Source organism: Hemicordylus capensis, chromosome 1 (assembly GCF_027244095.1).
Source record: "Hemicordylus capensis ecotype Gifberg chromosome 1, rHemCap1.1.pri, whole genome shotgun sequence".
NCBI classification, from domain to species: domain Eukaryota; kingdom Metazoa; phylum Chordata; class Lepidosauria; order Squamata; family Cordylidae; genus Hemicordylus; species Hemicordylus capensis.
In genome coordinates this window covers 185,395,066-185,413,605 of record NC_069657.1, presented here as the reverse complement: position 1 = coordinate 185,413,605, position 18,540 = coordinate 185,395,066, and the positions used below count along the sequence as shown (strand labels likewise).

The 18,540-nt window shown below is 44.1% G+C and overlaps 1 protein-coding gene across 8 annotated transcripts in view; it reads right to left on the bottom strand.

The window, feature by feature from the left end:
• The window catches only part of GPD2 (glycerol-3-phosphate dehydrogenase 2), a 128,589-nt gene that overhangs the window by 63,104 nt on the left and 46,945 nt on the right, over positions 1-18,540 (bottom strand). For all 8 annotated transcript variants that reach the window (XM_053283230.1, XM_053283233.1, XM_053283231.1 and 5 more), the window contains 3 exons: positions 16,283-16,407; positions 14,145-14,242; positions 3,187-3,350 (listed from right to left, as the gene is read on the bottom strand). In XM_053283230.1, the coding sequence (XP_053139205.1) occupies positions 3,187-3,350; positions 14,145-14,242; positions 16,283-16,407 (387 nt within the window). The remainder of the gene's footprint in view (positions 1-3,186; positions 3,351-14,144; positions 14,243-16,282; positions 16,408-18,540) is intronic.

The window sequence follows — 18,540 nt, the reverse complement described above, 5'->3', positions numbered from 1 at the left end:
TAAAAAAAAACTCCAAAAGATTAGTGATGCAAGACTTGCCCTTGTGGAAGCCACGCTCTGCTTCTCCTTCAGTTCTTCTATATGTTTAACAATTCTGTCCTTTATACTTTCCATCAGTTTACACAACACAAAAATTAAACTAAGCGGCCTGTAGTTTCCCGGATCTCCCCTGGATCCCTTTTTGAAGATCAGAGTTACATTAGCTACTTTCCAGTTCTCTGGTACAGAGCCTGATTGTAGGGACAAATTATATGTGTTTTCTAGGAGATCAGCAATCAGCAATCAGAGTTGTGTGTTCCTTCAAAACTCTTGAATGAATTCCATCTGGCCCTGGCAATCTGTTAATTTTTTCAAGACAGTTTAGAACCTCCTCTCTTGTCACCTCAAACTGGCCCAGTTCTTCAGCCTCCAGGGTTGAGAAGCACAGTTCTGGATTGGGTATATGGTCAGTATCCTCCACCGTGAAGACAGGTGCAAAGAACTCATTCAGCTTCTCTGCAATCTTTTTACCCTCAATAATCCCTTTCATGACCTCATCATCTAAGGGTCCAACCATCTTCCTAGCAGGTTGTCTGCTTCCAATATATTTATAGAATATATTGTCTGCTTCCAATATATTTATATTTATATTTTTGTTATTCCTCTTGACACTTCTAGCTATATGCTCCTCAAACTCTCTCTTTGCATCCCTCATTGTCTCCTTGCATTTCATTTGCCAGAGTTTATGTTCCTTTCAGTTCTCTTCATTTGGGCAGGACTTCCATTTTCTGAAGGAAGTCTTCTTCCCTTTTATAGCTTCCCTGACTACTTATTAGCCATGTTGGCATCCTCCTGAACTTGGTAGTATCTTCCTCCTCCTTTGTATACATTCCAGCTGAGCTTCTATTATTGTAGTTTTAAATAAGCTCCATGCTTTCTGGAGTGATTTGACCCTCCTGAATCTCCCTTTCAGCTTCCTTTTTACTAGTCCCCTAATTTTTGAGAAGTTTCCTCTTCTGAAGTCCAACGCATTGGTGTTGGACTTCCTTGGCAGTGCTCCAATTGCATATATGCTGAATTGGATCACACTATGGTCACTGCTACCCAATGGTTCTACAACTCTAACATCTTGCACCAGGTCCTCCTGGGCACCACTCAGGATTAAGTCCAAGGTCGTCTTCTCTCTGGTGGTTTCCGTGACCAACTGTTCTAAGGCAAAGTCATTTAGTATGTCTAAAAATTGGCCTCCTTGTCATTACCTGAAATTACCCAGTCTATGTGTGGGAGATTGATGTCACCCATTATTACAGTTCTGTCTCTCTTTGATGCCTTTCTGATTTGCTTCTCCAACTCCAGGTCACTCTCAGCATTTTGATCCAGAGGGCGACAGCACATCCCAAGTAACGCTTTTCCTTTCAGTCCCGTATTGTCACTCATAATGATTCTGTGAAGGACTCCAGTCCTCCTAGATTTTCTAACTTGTTGGATTCTATCCTTTAACACACAGTGCTACTCCACCCCAAATCCACCCCTCCCTGTCCTTTCTGTAGAGTTTTTATAATAAGCACACATTGAAGTTATTCACATGCACACTGGAAACTGGGCTAAGGAAGCCCAGCCCAGTTTTCAGTGCACGTGTACACTGCTGGGAGCTGTGCAGCTCTCGGTGGCAGTGCAGAGCCAAGCCCACTTCGGGAGCCCAACGCTTAGCCCAGGTTTTGCATGTGAGGGCTAAATGCTTGTGTGTTGGTACTGCAGCACCTACACAGCACCATGCAGCACCTACACACAAGTAACCTCCCAAACCTCCCAGCAGAAGATGGCAAGCATCTGAGTGGCTGATCCTTCCAGCTGCCCAGCAACATGGATGGGATTGTCTGCAAGGGAGGTAAGCAGGGAGGTAAGCTTTTCGTAGCTTCCTCTCCTCACCCTGTCCCCGCCCCTTCTCAATTGTGAGAATGGGCTCATTGATATGATTTGCATTTCAGTTTGCTCTACAATGAAGTAATTGTATTATTGTTTCGCTGTTCAGCCCATAGTATGCTATTGTAAAGTTTCTCAAAACAGGTTAGTAACACAGCACCAGATTTGGGGCAAATGCAATCTGGCTGTATAGCCTGCTAGTGCAAAGGTGGCTTGCTGACTACAAGGGGGTTATACAATCCTGCATGTTAACACTTCTACCCCGAACATAAAAATAAAAATATGGTTATCATAAGTCACCCAGTCTGGGGGTGGCGGGAGGGGGGAAGGAAACCTTGAAAGCATTTTATGGGTCTAATGTAAAGACAATAAATTCACAGTTAAGCCTAGCTTTTAGTTGGAATGCATGGCAGGGAGCTACAAGAAAACAGTTAAGTGGGCACCCTGCTGTGCAACAAAATGTTGGAATGCAACTCAAATTGAATTTCTTGGCTTTTAGTAGTTTTTCTAAACATATTTTTGTAGGCTGCTTTGTTAAAATATATGCAGGTTTACCTCAAATTCAACGTGCATGCAACATCATTTCATTTTGTGCCCAAAAATGCAAATGGCATGCTCTTAAAGACGCATCCAAGCTTAGTGAAGGTGGTGATTGAAGAGTTCTTTACTTAAGAAACTCACTAATGGCAAACACACCTCCTTGATTCCAACTACTTGATTGGCAACTGCCATAAGGAAAAGGAAATACAAGTTGCCAATTCATGGGGGGACCAAAGAGAGAAAGTGAAAGTACACATTTACTGAATGGACAAATTCAAAGGCCAATGATATTGGAGTATCCTTGCAGAACTGCAGACTAGTTCTTGCATGTATGCACATAGCTTGATTACTCAATACTGGATGTACAAATTGTCTGGATAAACAAGTACTGCATCGGAGTTGGCATAAAAGCAATATGACAGTTCAATCTGCAATATTAGATCTGTAATGGTGCATTCACACATTCAAGTCCTCACTTAACGCTCAATGAGTGATGAACACGCACGTATAAAAATAGTAACGGGGGGGTGGGGGGAGGCCATACAATCCAAGCCCTTGACACAAGCCTTTGTCAACAATGGAAGGTATCTGTCAAACAAAATAGATCCAGATAACTGAAATAAGTGAGCCAATACAGATATAAAAATGCAGCAACCTAGCATTTCATACTTGCAATATGCACAGACAGAAAGGTATGTAATGTTTAGATTTTAGAAAAGACTCAAAAGTAGCAAAAGAACATACCATCATAGTAGACAATGGCACCTACGAGTTCGTCCTTCCGTAACATAGGGAAGAGTTCCAGGGCTTTTGATTTGCTAAGCACATAGCTGCTTTTCAGACACTGGCTTCCAGCTACAAGATCATAGAGTTTAATTCCTACCCAGTAGTATGGCAGCTGCCACCATCTGCAATAGGAAAGGGAAATCAGGAAAGAGATTATTGGTTTTTCACATGCCACAGGCCTAATCCCACTATAAACCACACATACTGCAATAGTGCCATAACCCTGGTATATGCTCACTAGCGATGTGCACAAACCGTATGACTGACAGTTCGGCAGGGGTTTACCTTTAAGGGATCAAGAGGGTGCTCTTATACACACACACCCCGCCGCATTTCCCCCATCAGCATTGTCTCTAAAATCGCTGGCGCGGGGCGGCAGCAAACCTCCTTGAAAGCCCAGTCAGTGTCAAACATGAGCACACGCATCGGGGACTTCCGGTCTGACACCGACTGGGGCGGCAAGGAGGTTTGCTGCCACCCCACGCCAGCAATTTTGGAGACAGTACTGGTGGGGGAAACGTGGTGGGGGTAGGGTAAGAGCACCCTCCCGTCCCACTCTTTAAGGCCACCAAACCAGTCAAATGCCAGACTGGTCCAGAAAAGGACCTTCAAATCAGTTTGTGCAAATCCCTAATTCTCACTAAAAATCCTCCGAACTGCTACCCTATTTCTGGAAGATTAGAGAGCCAGCATGTGTTTGGATGTGCAGAAAGTCTCTGATTCTTATTCATGCTCTTCAGAACTTCAGTCTACCTAACCTACCCCTTACAAGTGTACTGTGAGGACAAAAAGGGACACAATATTGCAACACACAGACTTTCGTTTACGGATATGTTATGAGCCAGAAACTCTCTCCTTTTCAAATCTCACCTTGATCACAAACTCACTAGATGGTCTAATGAAAGTCATTTGTTCAGTCTCAATGCAGCACACTTACCCCCACGCAGCATCTGCAAAATGGATGCAAGGTTTATCTGCCTTGCAGGGAATTGAAATAAACACATGAACTTCATCACTTATTATCAATATTACTGTTTGTTATTACTAAATATTATTACTGTTGGTGCAACCTCTCCTGAGCTTTTTGGAATGAAAACAAACGTAGTCCATAGACTGGTTCATCGTTCATATGCTATAGTACTTGATCCTAAGTACCTTCCTATGCCCACAGCTGGGAAAGTGTGGTAGCATCCTATGGCAAGGGAGAGATTAAAGCAATTGACTACTGCAGCACCATAGCACGCAATATTGATCGTCATTATCAGAAACTGCGTTACTCAGAACTCCTACTTAGTAAGTGTGCCATCTGTTGCCTGTGAAGTCCATGTGACTATTTGCAAAGAACAATTCTGTTATATGAAGTCTGGATTAGCTAAGTGTTCTGAAGGTCTCCAAAATATCTGGATAGATGAGGTTTCACTGGACTGCTTTATCTTTATCACTCTTGCAAAGAATGATAGTCACCTGCCATTGTACAGTGACATTTTCTGCTTAAGTCAGACAAATCCCAGGAGCCAGGGACCCATGACACCTAGAAAGTTACCTGTGGAGCCTAGGCTAGGATATTCAGAGGCAGAGTTATTTAATAAAATCTTTGTTCCAGGCAGTTCTGCTTCCGTTCTAAGTATGTAGTAAAGGGGGGAAAGAGAAGTCCATTGCCTTCCCCATCCAAAATGTCTGTCAATAAATCCAGTAATTTTGTCCACTGTCTAGCTCCTAAATTTCTGGGCTGGTTCCTAGATGCAAAGAAAATGTACCCAGGCCTGGTTTAGGTAATCATGTTTTATTTCCAAACATTTAAACACATATATCCTAAGTGATAAATATCCCTTAGAGACTGACTTTCATATAGACAAACTAAAAAGGGAGTCTAAAATGATTTGCCCAAAGCCAGAAAAGGACACTCTTTTAAGAGACCAAATTGTGTCTGGGCATTCCTCTGGGGAAGGAGAGGAGGGAGAATATTTAATGCACTTAGTCACACAGAAGCACAACCCATAAATTTCTACAGGCTTACCATGGCACAATAGAAATACCTAGAGCTCTTTCTCACGAGCAGGGCAAGGGCTCCGACAGGATGAGGGGAGGAAGCCTCGAAAAAGCTTACTTCCTCCACAGAAGAGCAGGCCCTTGTCTTTGGGCAGGCAGATTGCCCGCCCAGACGATCAGCAGCTACTGCCGGTTTCTCCAATGGTTGGGATGTCATGACTCATCACCCCGCCCCACTCCCCAGAGCTCCAATAATGCACCATGAGAGCGTGTGATGCACTATGGGGATCTCCCCTCCCCAAGTCTGCTAGCCACGGCTGCAAAGACAGATGAATGATCGGTAAAACGAGGTTAAGGGAATGTTTGCCTCCTTAACATCAGTTAAATGGAGGCTTCATAGGCAGGTTTGCCACCGTGGTGCTGTCGGGATAGGTCCAACCCTGACGGTTCACACACGCATGCAAAACTGAGCTGGGCTCCCTTAGCCCGATTTTGCACACCCGTGTGAATAGCCTCCCAGTGACACTAGCAATCATCTTCATTTTTTACCCAAAGCTTCAGAATTATTTTTTTAAAGGAGAATGCAAGATTTAAGAATAATGAGAAGTTGAATGACACAGCTTGGTGCTTTCAAGTCACATGATCCTTGTAAGCCACATGAACTGGCAGAGGACCAAAAATAGGCTGAAGTCATTACACTGCAATGATTGAAACACTAAGCACCAGAACTGTAATTGCACCGGTGGGAAACTTCCTATGGCATCATTTTTCTTGCTTAATACAACCATCAGAATTAAATGTTTTTCCCAGCTTTCATCTCATGTACCCCTCTCCACTGCACATTGCACCACCTGACACCCAGTATGACAGAATAGCTAGAATGAGGAGTCTAGATGTGGGAAGCCCAGGTTCAAATCTTTGCCTGGCTATGAAGCTCACTTGGTGGCTTTGAATAAGTCACTATCTTGCAGCCTAACTTCAGTTTTACCCTGATGAAGGGCAGGATTCAAGTGTACTAGCTACAAGCACTATTCTCTCTAAGCTGAGTGGCTGAGTACTCGCATAGGGGAATTTGAGGGGAGTATTGTCCTCAAATTCAACAGGGTGTTCGGATTCAATGCTGGCTTGTGTTTAAATCCTAAAATATTGGGGTAACTCCATATATTATTATTACATTTCTATCCTGCTCTTCCTCCAAGGAGCCCAGAGTGGTGTGCTACATACTTAAGTTTCTCTTTCACAACAACCCTGTGAAGTAGGTTAGGCTGAGAGAGAAGTAACTAGCCCAGAGTCACCCAGCTAGTATCATGGCTGAATGGGGATTTGAACTCGAGTCTCCCCAGTCCTAGTCCAGCACTCTAACCACTACACCACAATGACATTCTACTACCCTGTTTGAAATAAAATTGGTGGCTTTTCCTTCTGTAATGGATATTATTTATTTTTTATTCATTTAACATATTTTTATACTGCCCAAAACACAAGTTCTCTGGGTGGTTTACAAGACAATAAAAACAACCAATTAAAAAGTTGACACATTTCAACAATTAAAATTTAAAAAGTTAAAACTATTAAAAAACAATTAAAAACAATTAAAACAATATCTAATTAAAAGTCTGGGTGAACAAATGCATCTTGACTGCTTTTTTAAAAGTTGTAAGAGATGGGGAGGCTCTTATTTCAGCAGGAAGTGTGTTCCAAAGCCTCAGGGCAGCAATGGAGAAGGCCCGTCTCCGAGTAGCCACCAGACGAGCCAGTGGCAACTGCAGATGAACCTCTCCAGATGATCTCAATGGGCGGTGTGGTTCATAGCAAATAAGACGTTCTCTTCAATACCCAGGGCCCAAGCTGTTTACGGCTTTATCGATTATAATCAAAACCTTGTATTTTGCCAGGAAACTTATCAGCAGCCAGTGTAGATCTTTTAAGATAGGAGTGATATGGTCTCTCCGAGATGACCCAGAGATCAACCTGGCTGCTGCATTCTGGACTAATTGCAGTTTACGGACTACGTACAAAGGCAGCCCCACATTGAGCACATTGCGGTAGCCAAGTCTGGAGGTGACCGGCAGATGTACTACTGTTCTCAGGTCATTTATCTCAATAAATGGAAACAGCTGGTGTATCAGCCGAAGCTGATAAAAGGCACCTCTGGCCACTGCCTCAACCTGAGACACCAGGGTGTTTTGTGTCCAGAAGCACCCCCAGACTGGGTACCTGTTCCTTCTGGGGAAGCGTGAATTCATCCAGAACTGGCAGATCAAAATCATCTCTCGAGTTCCAACCCTGCACAATAAGTACCTCTGTCTTATTTGGATTCAGCCTCAGCCTGTTACCTCTCATCCAGCCCACCACCTTCTCTAGGAAGGCATTTAGGGAGATTGTGTCTTCTCCTGATAGCAACATAGGAAACTGCCATATAATGAGTCAGACCATTGGTCTATCTAGCTCAGTATTGTCTTCACGGACTGGCAGCGGCTTCTCCAAGGTTGCAGGCAGGAATCTCTCTCAGCCCTATCTTGGAGAAGCTGCGGAGGGAACTTGAAACCTTCTGCTCTTCACAGAGTGGCTCCATCCCCTGAGGGGAATATCTTGCAGTGCTCACGCATCAAGTCTCCCATTCAGATGCAACCAGGGCAGACCCTGCTTAGCTATGGGGACAAGTCATGCTTGCTACCACAAGACCAGCTTTTCTCTCCTCAGATGATGTTGACACGGAGGAAAAAATTTTGATGTCATCAGCATACTGGTAACACCCTGCACCAAATCTCCTGGTGATCTCTCCCAGTGGTTTCATGTAGATGTTAAACAACACTGGAGAAAATATGGAGCCTTGAGGGACACCATACCAAAGTTCAGTTTTTGAAGAACAGTCCCAGAGGGACACCATCTCTGCCTGAGAGGTAAGAGTGGAACCACCGCAAAGCACTGCTTCCCACCCCCAACCCCCTCAGATGCTCCAGAAGGATGCTATGGTCGATAGTATCAAAAACTGCCAAGATGTCCAAAAGGACCAACACACTTCCTCTGCCAATCCCAATTGTAGATCATCCATCAGGCTGACCAAGACAGTCTCCACTCCATAGCCCACCTGAAAGCCGGTCTGAAATGGGTCTAGATAATCAGTTTTATCCAAGACTGCCTGGAGTTGGAAGGCTAACACCCTCTAAATCACCTTGCCCAGCCACGGAATGTTGAAGACCAGCCTATGGTTGCTCAGCTCTGAGGAATCCAAGGCAGGCTTCTTCAGAAGTGGTCTAATAATTGCCTCCTTAAGACAAGGAGGCATCCTGCCCTCCCTCAGAAAAGCATTTATGATCTCTACTAGGCCTTCTACAACAGCCTCCCTTCCAGATAGTATAGGCCACATCGCTCCAAGCAGCTTGTTCACATCCTCACGAGTCACAAACTGAAACTGATCTGGCCTAACCACATAAGAGGAGTCACTGGACACCTCCATTTCAGACGCTGCAGTAATTGTGGGGTCTAAATCTAAGTCGGCCCAAATAAGAGAGATTTTATCCACAAAAAAACATTAAACACGTTACAGCGGGTAATAGATGGTTCCAAATTCTGATTCGAGAAAGGAAGGGCACTCACTAGAGCTCTCACAACCTTGAACATCTTACGGACACAATACAGGCTGAAAAGAATCGCTGCTTTGCCACCCGTATTGCCAGAGCATAGATCTTCAAATGTGTTCTACAAGTGAAACTCGGAAAATTAGAATATCGTGCAAAAGTCCATTAATTTCAGTAATGCAAATTAAAAGGTGAAACTGATATATTAGACAGACACATTACATGCAAAGCGAGATAAGTCAAGCCTTAATTTGTTATAATTGTGATGATCATGGCATACAGCTCATGAAAACCCCAAATCCACAAACCCAGAAAATTAGAATATTACATGGAACCAAGAAGACAAGGATTGTAGAATAGAACAATATCGGACCTCTGAAAAGTATATAGTGTACTGTGCTTGATTGGCCAGCAAACTCGCCTGACCTGACCCCATAGAGAATCTATGGGGCATTGCCAAGAGAAGGATGAGAGACATGAGACCAAACAATGCAGAAGAGCTGAAGGCTGCTAATGAAGCATCCTGGTCTTCCATAACACCTCATCAGTGCCACAGGCTGATAGCATCTATGCCACGCCGCACTGAGGCAGTAATTGCTGCAAAAGGGGCCCAAACCAAGTACTGAATACATATACATGCTTCTACTTTTCAGAGGTCCGATATTGTTCTAGTCTACAATCCTTGTCTTCTTGGTTCCATGTAATATTCTAATTTTCTGGGATTGTGGATTTGGGGTTTTCATGAGCTGTACGTCATGATCATCACAATTATAACAAATTAAGGCTTGACTTATCTCGCTTTGCATGTAATGCGTCTGTCTCATATATCAGTTTCACCTTTTAATTTGCATTACTGAAATTAATGGACTTTTGCACAATATTCTAACTTTCCGAGTTTCACCTGTATGATGTTGTAATCTGTTGGATTTGAGTCGAGTCTTCTTCCACTTGCACTCCAGTCGTCTACCTTGCCGCTTCAGCCGTCTACCTCGCTGCTTCAGCCCCCATAATTCTTCCGTATACCAAGGGGCCAATTTTGAAGTGGGTCGGAGAGGATGCTTAGGTGCGATCATGTCTACTGCCCTGGTGAGCTTGTGGGTCTAGTTCTCTACCATGGCATCAACAGGATCACCAGCAGAGCCAACACTAAATCCCTCCAAGGCTTCTTGGAGCCCTACTGGGTTCACTAACCTTCTCGGGTGGACCATTCTAATGGGCCCCTCGCCCCTGCGAAGGTGGGGTGTGACTGTGAGTCCAACCTTAACCAGAAGCTGATCCGTCCATGACAATGGGGCAATCACAGAAGTCCTCACCCACAGAACACCACCCTGATCAGAGTGAAAGACCAGATCAAGCGTGTGACCTGCAATTTGTGTCGGTCCCAAGACCCTTTGGGATAAGCCCGTAGTTGTCATGGCTGCTATGAACTTCTGAGCTGCCCCGGACAAACTGGTCCTAAAGTGGACACTGAAGTCCCCCAGCACCTCAAGCCTGGGAGACTCCAACGCCAAACCCGAGACCAAGTCCGTCAGCTCAGTTAGGGATTCCATCAGGCAGCGGGGCAATCGGTACACCAAGAGAAGTCCCAGTCTATCCCTGGTCCACAAACTTAGGTATACACATTCAATATGGCTGACACTCTCACAGGGATCCTGGTCAGGAAGAAATTATTCTTATAGACCATTTCACCACCCACATCCCCGCACCTGCTCCTCAACAGAGTACCGTGGAAGGAGAAGCTGGGACGAGACTGGGCCACCAGCCTCCCGCAACCAAGTCTCTGTAATATATACCAGGTCTGCCCCTTCAGTCAGAACCAAATCATGGATGGTTTCAAACTTATTCTGGACAGATCTGGCATTACAGAGGAGCAAGGTGAGGGTCTGTAGGAGGTTGGCACTGCTCCCCAAGGTCAAAGAGCTGGCAGGACAGCCGGAAGGGGAAACAGCTAATAGATTTCTGACTTCCCTTCCCTTTCCCTGTAACGACATACTGACCTGACAACTTTACTTCTTTTATTCCCCACCACCACTGAAATAGCCACCCCACGGTCACACATCCCATCTCCCCATCCTCAGACAAACCAGACACATCTGAAAAAACCCAGGACCCAAAAACAACAGAAACCAAAAATATCACCTGGCCCGCGCCTTCTTTGCCCCCCGAAATGGCTCCCCCAAAGGGGCAACCCCTTTTGGTGTCACCCCACCGGTGGTGCACCCGCCACCACAGGGCAGCAGCCCTTTTATAAGCCCAGAAAGATGGCTAATCTGGGCAGCTGATCCTCAAGAACTGCTGACTCACTCCCTCTGGCCCCAATCCCGCACAGACTCACCCACAGGGCAGCAGCCGCAGCCCCACATGTTAGGGGGCACACAGACTGGCAAGCTGACAACAGCAGACAGCAACCACACAGGCTCTCACCACTGGGCAGCCGCTGTCTCTGCGAAGCAAATGTTAAAGCCTCCTCCTCCCTGCAAGGCTTCTGGCAACTGAGGCCTATCCCTGTCCAGCACAGTACCCCTCCAGTGAGTGTTACCGGTATCTATCTGATGTTTCTTTTTAGATTGTGGGCCCTTTGGGGACAAGGATCCAGTTTATTTATTATTTTTCTATAAATCACTTTGGAAACTTTTGTTGAAAAGCGACATATAAATATTTACTGTTGTAGTAGATCAAGCTGGGCTGCTTTTGCTGCTGTGATATGTATAAAATAAGCTATTTGAATTTGCTTCTGAATTTATTATTGTTATTATTACTACTACTACTACATGCTTAGAATTGAAGTGTGTGTGGCTGAAAGTCAACAAAAATATGTATATGTTATAGACATACACATATATTTTATTATTTATGTATTTGATTTATATACCGCCCTTCCAAAAATGGCTCAGGGAGGTTTACATCATGACACATATCTTGCTCTTCCTCCAAAGAGTTCAGGGTAGTGGTGTTCTCCCTCTCCACTTTTATCCTCACAACAATCCAGTGAGGCAGGTTGAGAGAGGGGGTGGGGGAGAGAGAGAGAGAGAGAGAGAGAGAGAGAGAGAGAGAGAGAGAGAGAGAGAGAGAGAGAGAGAGAGTCAATCTCACCTAAAGTCCCACAATGAGTTTCATGACTGAATGGGGAATGCAAGTCCCCCAATCATAGTCAACACTCTAATCACTATACCACACTGGTTCCCAACTGGGTATTGATTGCAGGAGAAAAAGGAGATTCATTTTTAGCAGTGAAGCAAACTTGTAGGGAGGAGAGTGCTGGATACCTTTAAAGAGCATGAAAGGGTTTAATTATCAAAATTGTGATGCAACTGTGGGCAAGCCATAGGACCTTTAAATACCGAGGGCCTTATTTAACACTCTGATTTTGATAAACAGCTAGTGTTGTTAATTTAAGGCACGTGTTACTTCCAGGATATTTGGAAGGAAATGGGAAGACTACTGTGTGACTATCAAATCAGGGGCGTAACTACTATTAGGCAAGGGGAGGAAGCTGCCTGGGGGCCCCCACGCCTCGAGGGGCCCCCCAGAGGCAAGTCACATGACTGCATATTGTGAAGTAAGTGTGTGTGTGTGTGTGTGTGTGTGTGTGTGTGTGTGTGTGTGTATCAGCGAGGGGCCCATTTTAAAATTTTGTCCCTGGGCCCACTCCAGCCTTGTTACGCCCCTGTATCAAATTATGGGGCAACTAACATTCAGGCATTTTACAGGATAAGAGCAAGAAAGCAAGAATGGACTCAAATTTAAGTAAATAAAACTTAGGCAATTTTTAGTTTACTGTTATTTTTTTATAGGCCACTTGTAATCTCTCTCTCTCACTCGCTCTGTGTGTGTGTGTGTGTGTGTGTGTGTGTGTGTGTGTGTGTGTGTGTGTTGGGGGGATATGGCGTACCCATGGCTGTAGCAGCTCTTGCAAAAGTTTGCGAGCAGAAGTACTGTGAGATTGGGCAGTGGGGATTCCATATGCAGATAGGGAGGAGGAGCCTGTGATGCTTAAGGACAGTTGGAATGCAACTGTTACTGGTCAGAAGATGTTCTTGATTGTACAGGAGAGGAATATATATGAAGAGTGGGCAGGGGTCTGTGATGAGAGGGGTTGTGAGGGAGAAAAGAGCCCCTTCAGGGAAAGGAGGCTGCCGTTGTGTGAGTTAGATGAGGAAACAAGATGAACAAGCTCTGTTAACTCAGGAAGGAAGGGAGAGGGAGAGAAAGACGGGAGTGGGGGAAAGACAGTGGGGAAGAGCGAGTGGAGGAGAAAGAAAAGAGAGAAAAAGAAGGGAGGGGAAGAGAGAAAGAAGGAAGGGTGAGGGATGGGCCTGAGCCTGTCAGCAGCCTGAGGGGAACAAGCAGCCATGGCAGTGCCTACTGGCAGCAAGGAAGGACCCAATCAACCACTGCTGCTGTTTGTGGCTACCGAGGCCATTGGCGGAAGAAGTCATGCAGGCAGGCAAGGGATGGGCCTGGGCCTGGGCCTGTCAGCGGCCTGAGAGGAACAAGCGGCCATGGCAGCAACGAGGAAGAGCCCAGTCAACTGCTGCTGCTCCTTTGGGGAAGAGCAGGAGCGGGGCTTGGGTGAGGTTGGAGAAGTTTCTGCGCATAGGGGGCTGCAGCTTGGCCAATAGGTATCACAACGCTGCAACTGCGACCGAGAGGGGTGAGGGAGATGGAGTAAAGGGACGGTGGTGTGACCAAGAGGGGTGAGGAGGATGGAAGCAATCAGATGGAGGAGGAGGAGCAGGAGTGCGGCTCAGGTGAGGGCGGAGAGATCTCTTAGGTGAGGGGGGCTGTCGCAGGGGGTGAGGGGAACAATCAAGTACTAGCGCGCAGGTGCTCTGCATGAGTTAAGCTTGTGGCTTTTGAAACAGAATACAGATAAATAGAATTGGAAAGTTCACTTCTTTCCTTCCATATTTATGGTGTGTGTGTTGTTTCTATAGTGGCACATAAAAACACACATGTGCACACACTGCCTTGTTACTGCTGCCCAGAACAAATTTATTCCACTTACTGATGAAAAAAATTAGAGGGAACGCTACAAGAATAATAAACCTCCCTTTTCTTATTCTCCCCGTAATCTTAAGTGCAATACAAGCCAGATGTCCCCTATTCAAGTTTCATCTCAGTCACAAACTCCCCAGATACCCTTAGGCAAGGCCAATTGGCTCTTGGCCTCAACAATGTAATAGCACAGTTCTCACTTCCAGAATAAAGAGAAGACCCTGTCATAGGCTTGAACACATATGAAGGCAAAAGGTCTATTAAACATACTCCCAGAAACACAGATTAAGAAGTTATAAAGAATAATCCTACAAGAAGCTAATACAAGACACATGTTGGTCAACTTACCTGTAAACAGGAAGCATTATAGGCAGAGCAGCAGATAAATGAGGGGCAACTTCAAGCAAGTTGGAACGTTCACGGAGAGCTTCTGTCACCATTCTGTACTAAAATAATAATTATACAGGGTTTACAGAACACATTCTCACTAACGGTTCAAAGAAGCCAATGCTACACTGTTTGCACCCAGAGCAGCCCACCCCTGCTCTTCAGTCTTCTTATAAAACTCATTCTCTGTCAAACTGAAAAACCAGAGCCAGTTTCACTGTGCTAGTGTTTTCTGAAAGCCAAGCTATCAACTGTTCTCACTGAGATCCCTACAAGAGAATGTAGATTTTAAAACGTAGATTTTCTTTTTGACCAGCACTTGAAAGACGACAAATTTGATTTCCTGTACTCGGTAGTACACAACTCATATGAATCAATGATGTGGTTCGCCCACATTAAACATTGCTACTTTCTACTCTGACAGGGAAACATAATACATGTTTGAGAATAGATGGTATGCGCACAACCAAACTACTCCTCATCCTATCATATAGGTCAGAGATAGAAACTGACTGACTTCTCAGACAGCACTATAATCTCCAGACACCACCCTGGGAGAGACAGCAACCTATCCCCCTCACAGATGGCTATTCTATAAATAAATCTGGCATTACTGAGCAGCAACAATTTCACAGGTAGGGAGCAGACTGCACTCAGATGGCATGAGAGTGTCAACCAAAAGGCTGTGCACGATTGGACTTTTGGAAAGATCCTCTGAAGCGGCAGCTTGGCAGATAAACACATGTGTGAACTCACTTACTCTTTTCAAATGAAACCAGGCAAAAACATTTACATGTTAATTTTAATTTGGTAGGGACAGCAGAGTCAGATACACACACAGGTGCAGGATCTATGCAGACTGGAGTCCCACAGCGTACATATGCTGGGAGGAATCAGATGTGTTGCATAAAAATATTTCATTTCCCCTTACCAATCAAGTTAATACATTTATACCCTAATAATTGTGACCTAAATCCTACTAGTTGTAGTAATCAAGATGTAATAAAAATAAATCTAAGTAACCACCCACAAGGATGTTCAAGAGGCATTCCTGCTCCTTCCTTTCAACCCCTTGGGGCTATTGGTAAAAGGTAAAGTGTGCCATCAAGTCAATTTCAAATCCTGGCACCCACAGAACCCTGTGGTTTTCTTTGGTAGAATACAGGAGGGGTTTACCATTGCCTCCTCCCGCACAATATTAGATGATGCCTTTCAGTATCTTCCTATATCACTGCTGCCCAATATAGTACCAGCAGGAATTCGAACCGGCAACCTTCTGCTTGTTAGTCACGCATTTCCCCACTGTGCCACTTAAGATGAAACCTAGTTTCTATTGATTATTTATATTGGTTAATACATCCAAAAGCTAATTTACACATTTAGTGGGAATTATATTGTACAGCCTTCAAGGGTTATATCAGCTCGAAGTAAATGCCGTGAGTGACACATAATTAACAATATCAAAAGCTTCCTGCATGTGAAAGCATAGCCTGTTGAGGAGGAGGGTTTGAAGATGACCATCAGACCCAGGGCCACAAGCTACCAGTTCACAATGCACTGTGAAATCCAGGTTTGGTGAGGGGAATTGAATGTTTCCCAGTGTGGAATACACAGCAAACTGTGGTTTGACTAACCGGAAGTCTTGTATTAAGACAAATGTGCAAGGGAGAGAGGAAGAGAGAACAGGAAGGAGTGCCTCGACACATGGCACATTCTTAATCCAGGCTTGTTGGGCCAGGAATATGAAGTCTGAATGGCGCCATATGCTCCTAAAACTCCTTTAGTTGTCTTCAGCCTCCAATAAGAGGGCACACAAACACTATAAATACCTCACACACAGAGTTTTAAAATGTGTTTTTGTTTCAAAGTGTTTAAAGAAATTCCATTATTAATAAACTATGGTAAATCTAAAATATCACTTCTTTCTGAATTCACCAAACAAGTCATTCTATGTGCAGAATATGTGTTGCAAGCAACAGAAAATTGCATTCAAAAACCACGACTATATTAAAAACCATAAATGTGAGAACAAAATATTTAATTAGAATGGGAGGAGGAGTTCAGTTGTGCATTTTTGCTTTACATCATAAGACAATTACCTGTTCAAAATCCAACTTCATGACGGCCTTCTGAAGATATCTCACTCCACCGTGGATCAATTTAGTGCTTCTGCTGCTGGTCCCTGATGAGAAATCATCTTTCTCTACAAGGGCTGTTTTTAGGCCTGCGTAACCAGAAAACCAAATTAACTTCTTAAGTTACACAATTTGTATGTAATTCATTAGACACTTCTCCAGGGTAGAGACAATCACAAGAAAAATTGCTCTGAACATGGGTGAATTTGTATTCAAAGTGCACTACACCATTTTGTTGGCAATGCCGAGTAACAGCTTCTTCTGGGGATTTTTAAAATATATATTTTAAGGGGGAAGGGGATGCAAGAGATGAAAATGATCACAGTCAGAACATATAAGAATATATACTATATGGCTGGGGGGGAAATGTATGAAAAGCAGTTAGGTTTGTATAAGCAAACCAAAGCTGTTTCTATCAGTCCCTGAACAAACAAGAATAATGAAACACTTTACATGCACAATACAAAATGAGATTAAGGTTGGACAGGCACAGGAAAGGAGAGAGATAGTTCAACCAGAGACCCAGTTTGTCACATAGAGTTCACATACTTAAAGTCACTAAATGCTAAGGCAGTCAGCTTTAATTGGTTTAATCAGCAGTCAACTACAGCTTTTGCTGATTAATCGGTGGGGGCAGACTTTAATCAGCAGTCAACAAATTAGGAACACACTAGTATGTGCTTTTTGAGGCTATTATAGCAATAAGGAATCAAAAAGAAAATATTAAAAGATAGCCTTTCCGTTTAATGATGTAATAAAATAATAATTTAATACGTGAATGCTATTTTACTTTTTCTTCTATGTATCAAAGGGATACTGGGTGGCATCCAGACTAAGTGCTCTATCAGCAGAAGCGCATTTCTTTTTAACGGAAGGAGCTTTCGCCGAGGAAGCACTAGTATGGATGCCACCCATCTATTTTAAGGGCTTAGTAGTAGGAAAATTTTAGAAGTTCTGGTCAATCAAAGAGACAAATCCTTCCATCAGTTGACAGGACTAGAATGCAGATTGCTCTCCCACAATACATTTTAACTAGCTTTTTTGTATATAGAACAAAAGTAAATGAGAGAGAGACAGAATTCTTTCCCCGCTGCCCCAGTTCATGTTCATGCATAGATGGGGAGTAGGTTCCAGTCACAAGAGCAGAAGAGCACTACCTTAAGCCTATTAGCTTAACAGTGAACTGAGAGTAGTTTTGGGTCACCGACTTTTTTCCTTCCATAACTAGAATCCTTGTGGTCCAGTGATTTGTAACACATTTTATAAAACACAGCTACATACCAGGGGTGGCCAATTTCAGCTATTATTGGACTACAACGCATATCATCCCCAGCCACAGTTTATTGCAGATGCAGACACCAATCAGGATCTGCCCTTCTTTTCTTTCCCTAAGGGTGGGCAGGGGCCAGCCCTGACCCCTTCCAATCAGAAATTAGAATAGCTGACAGGCATCTATTCTGACAAACTGACAGCAAACAAGGCCAGGCCAGTCATCTGATTTCCAGGGTCCTTCTGGGCAGGCTGAACAGATTCTCTGGAGAGCTATGTGCAAAATGGGAGCATTCAGTCTGCAAGCAAATGGAGTTCAGAACAGGGTAGGAGCCCTGGCTACCTTCCTCCTCCCTTCCCTTCTCCAGAGAAAAACCCAACCCTTTTCTCCTCACTCAACACCCCAATCAAGCCCTCAGGAGCCATTGGCTTTCTCCAGCATTTACTTGGAGATCTTTTCTTTTTCTAAATGCCACTCACAAATCTTGGCAACACTCAAGGATCAAGAGAATGAGGGGGAAATTGAGAGATATAGTGGACTGGCACTGCTTCTGGGTAGTTCTTTTACTACAGGCAAACCAGCAAGCAGTGCCCTTCCTTCCTTCTTGTTCTGGGACTTCAAGCAAAGCCTCTTAACAGCTCCCTTAACTCTATCTTAGTCTCTCACCTCTCCTGAGGGTGAGGGGGTGTGTGTTGTTATAACTTCCAAATAAAACTAGACATTTTAACTGAAATTACTAACTGGACAATTTGAGATTTCTCCTGTTTGATATATGTTTGTCATTAATGCAGAAATAGGTTTCTATTTTTTAAGAATTCTGAGATTATTGCCTTCTCTTCACAGGCAACCAACAGGCACAGCTTGGAAAACCAGGTCAATCCAAAATAGTCAAGTAGCTCCCCCACTCTATTCTCCTTGTGCCAGTTTTTGTTTGCTGTTGGTTGGTTATTTT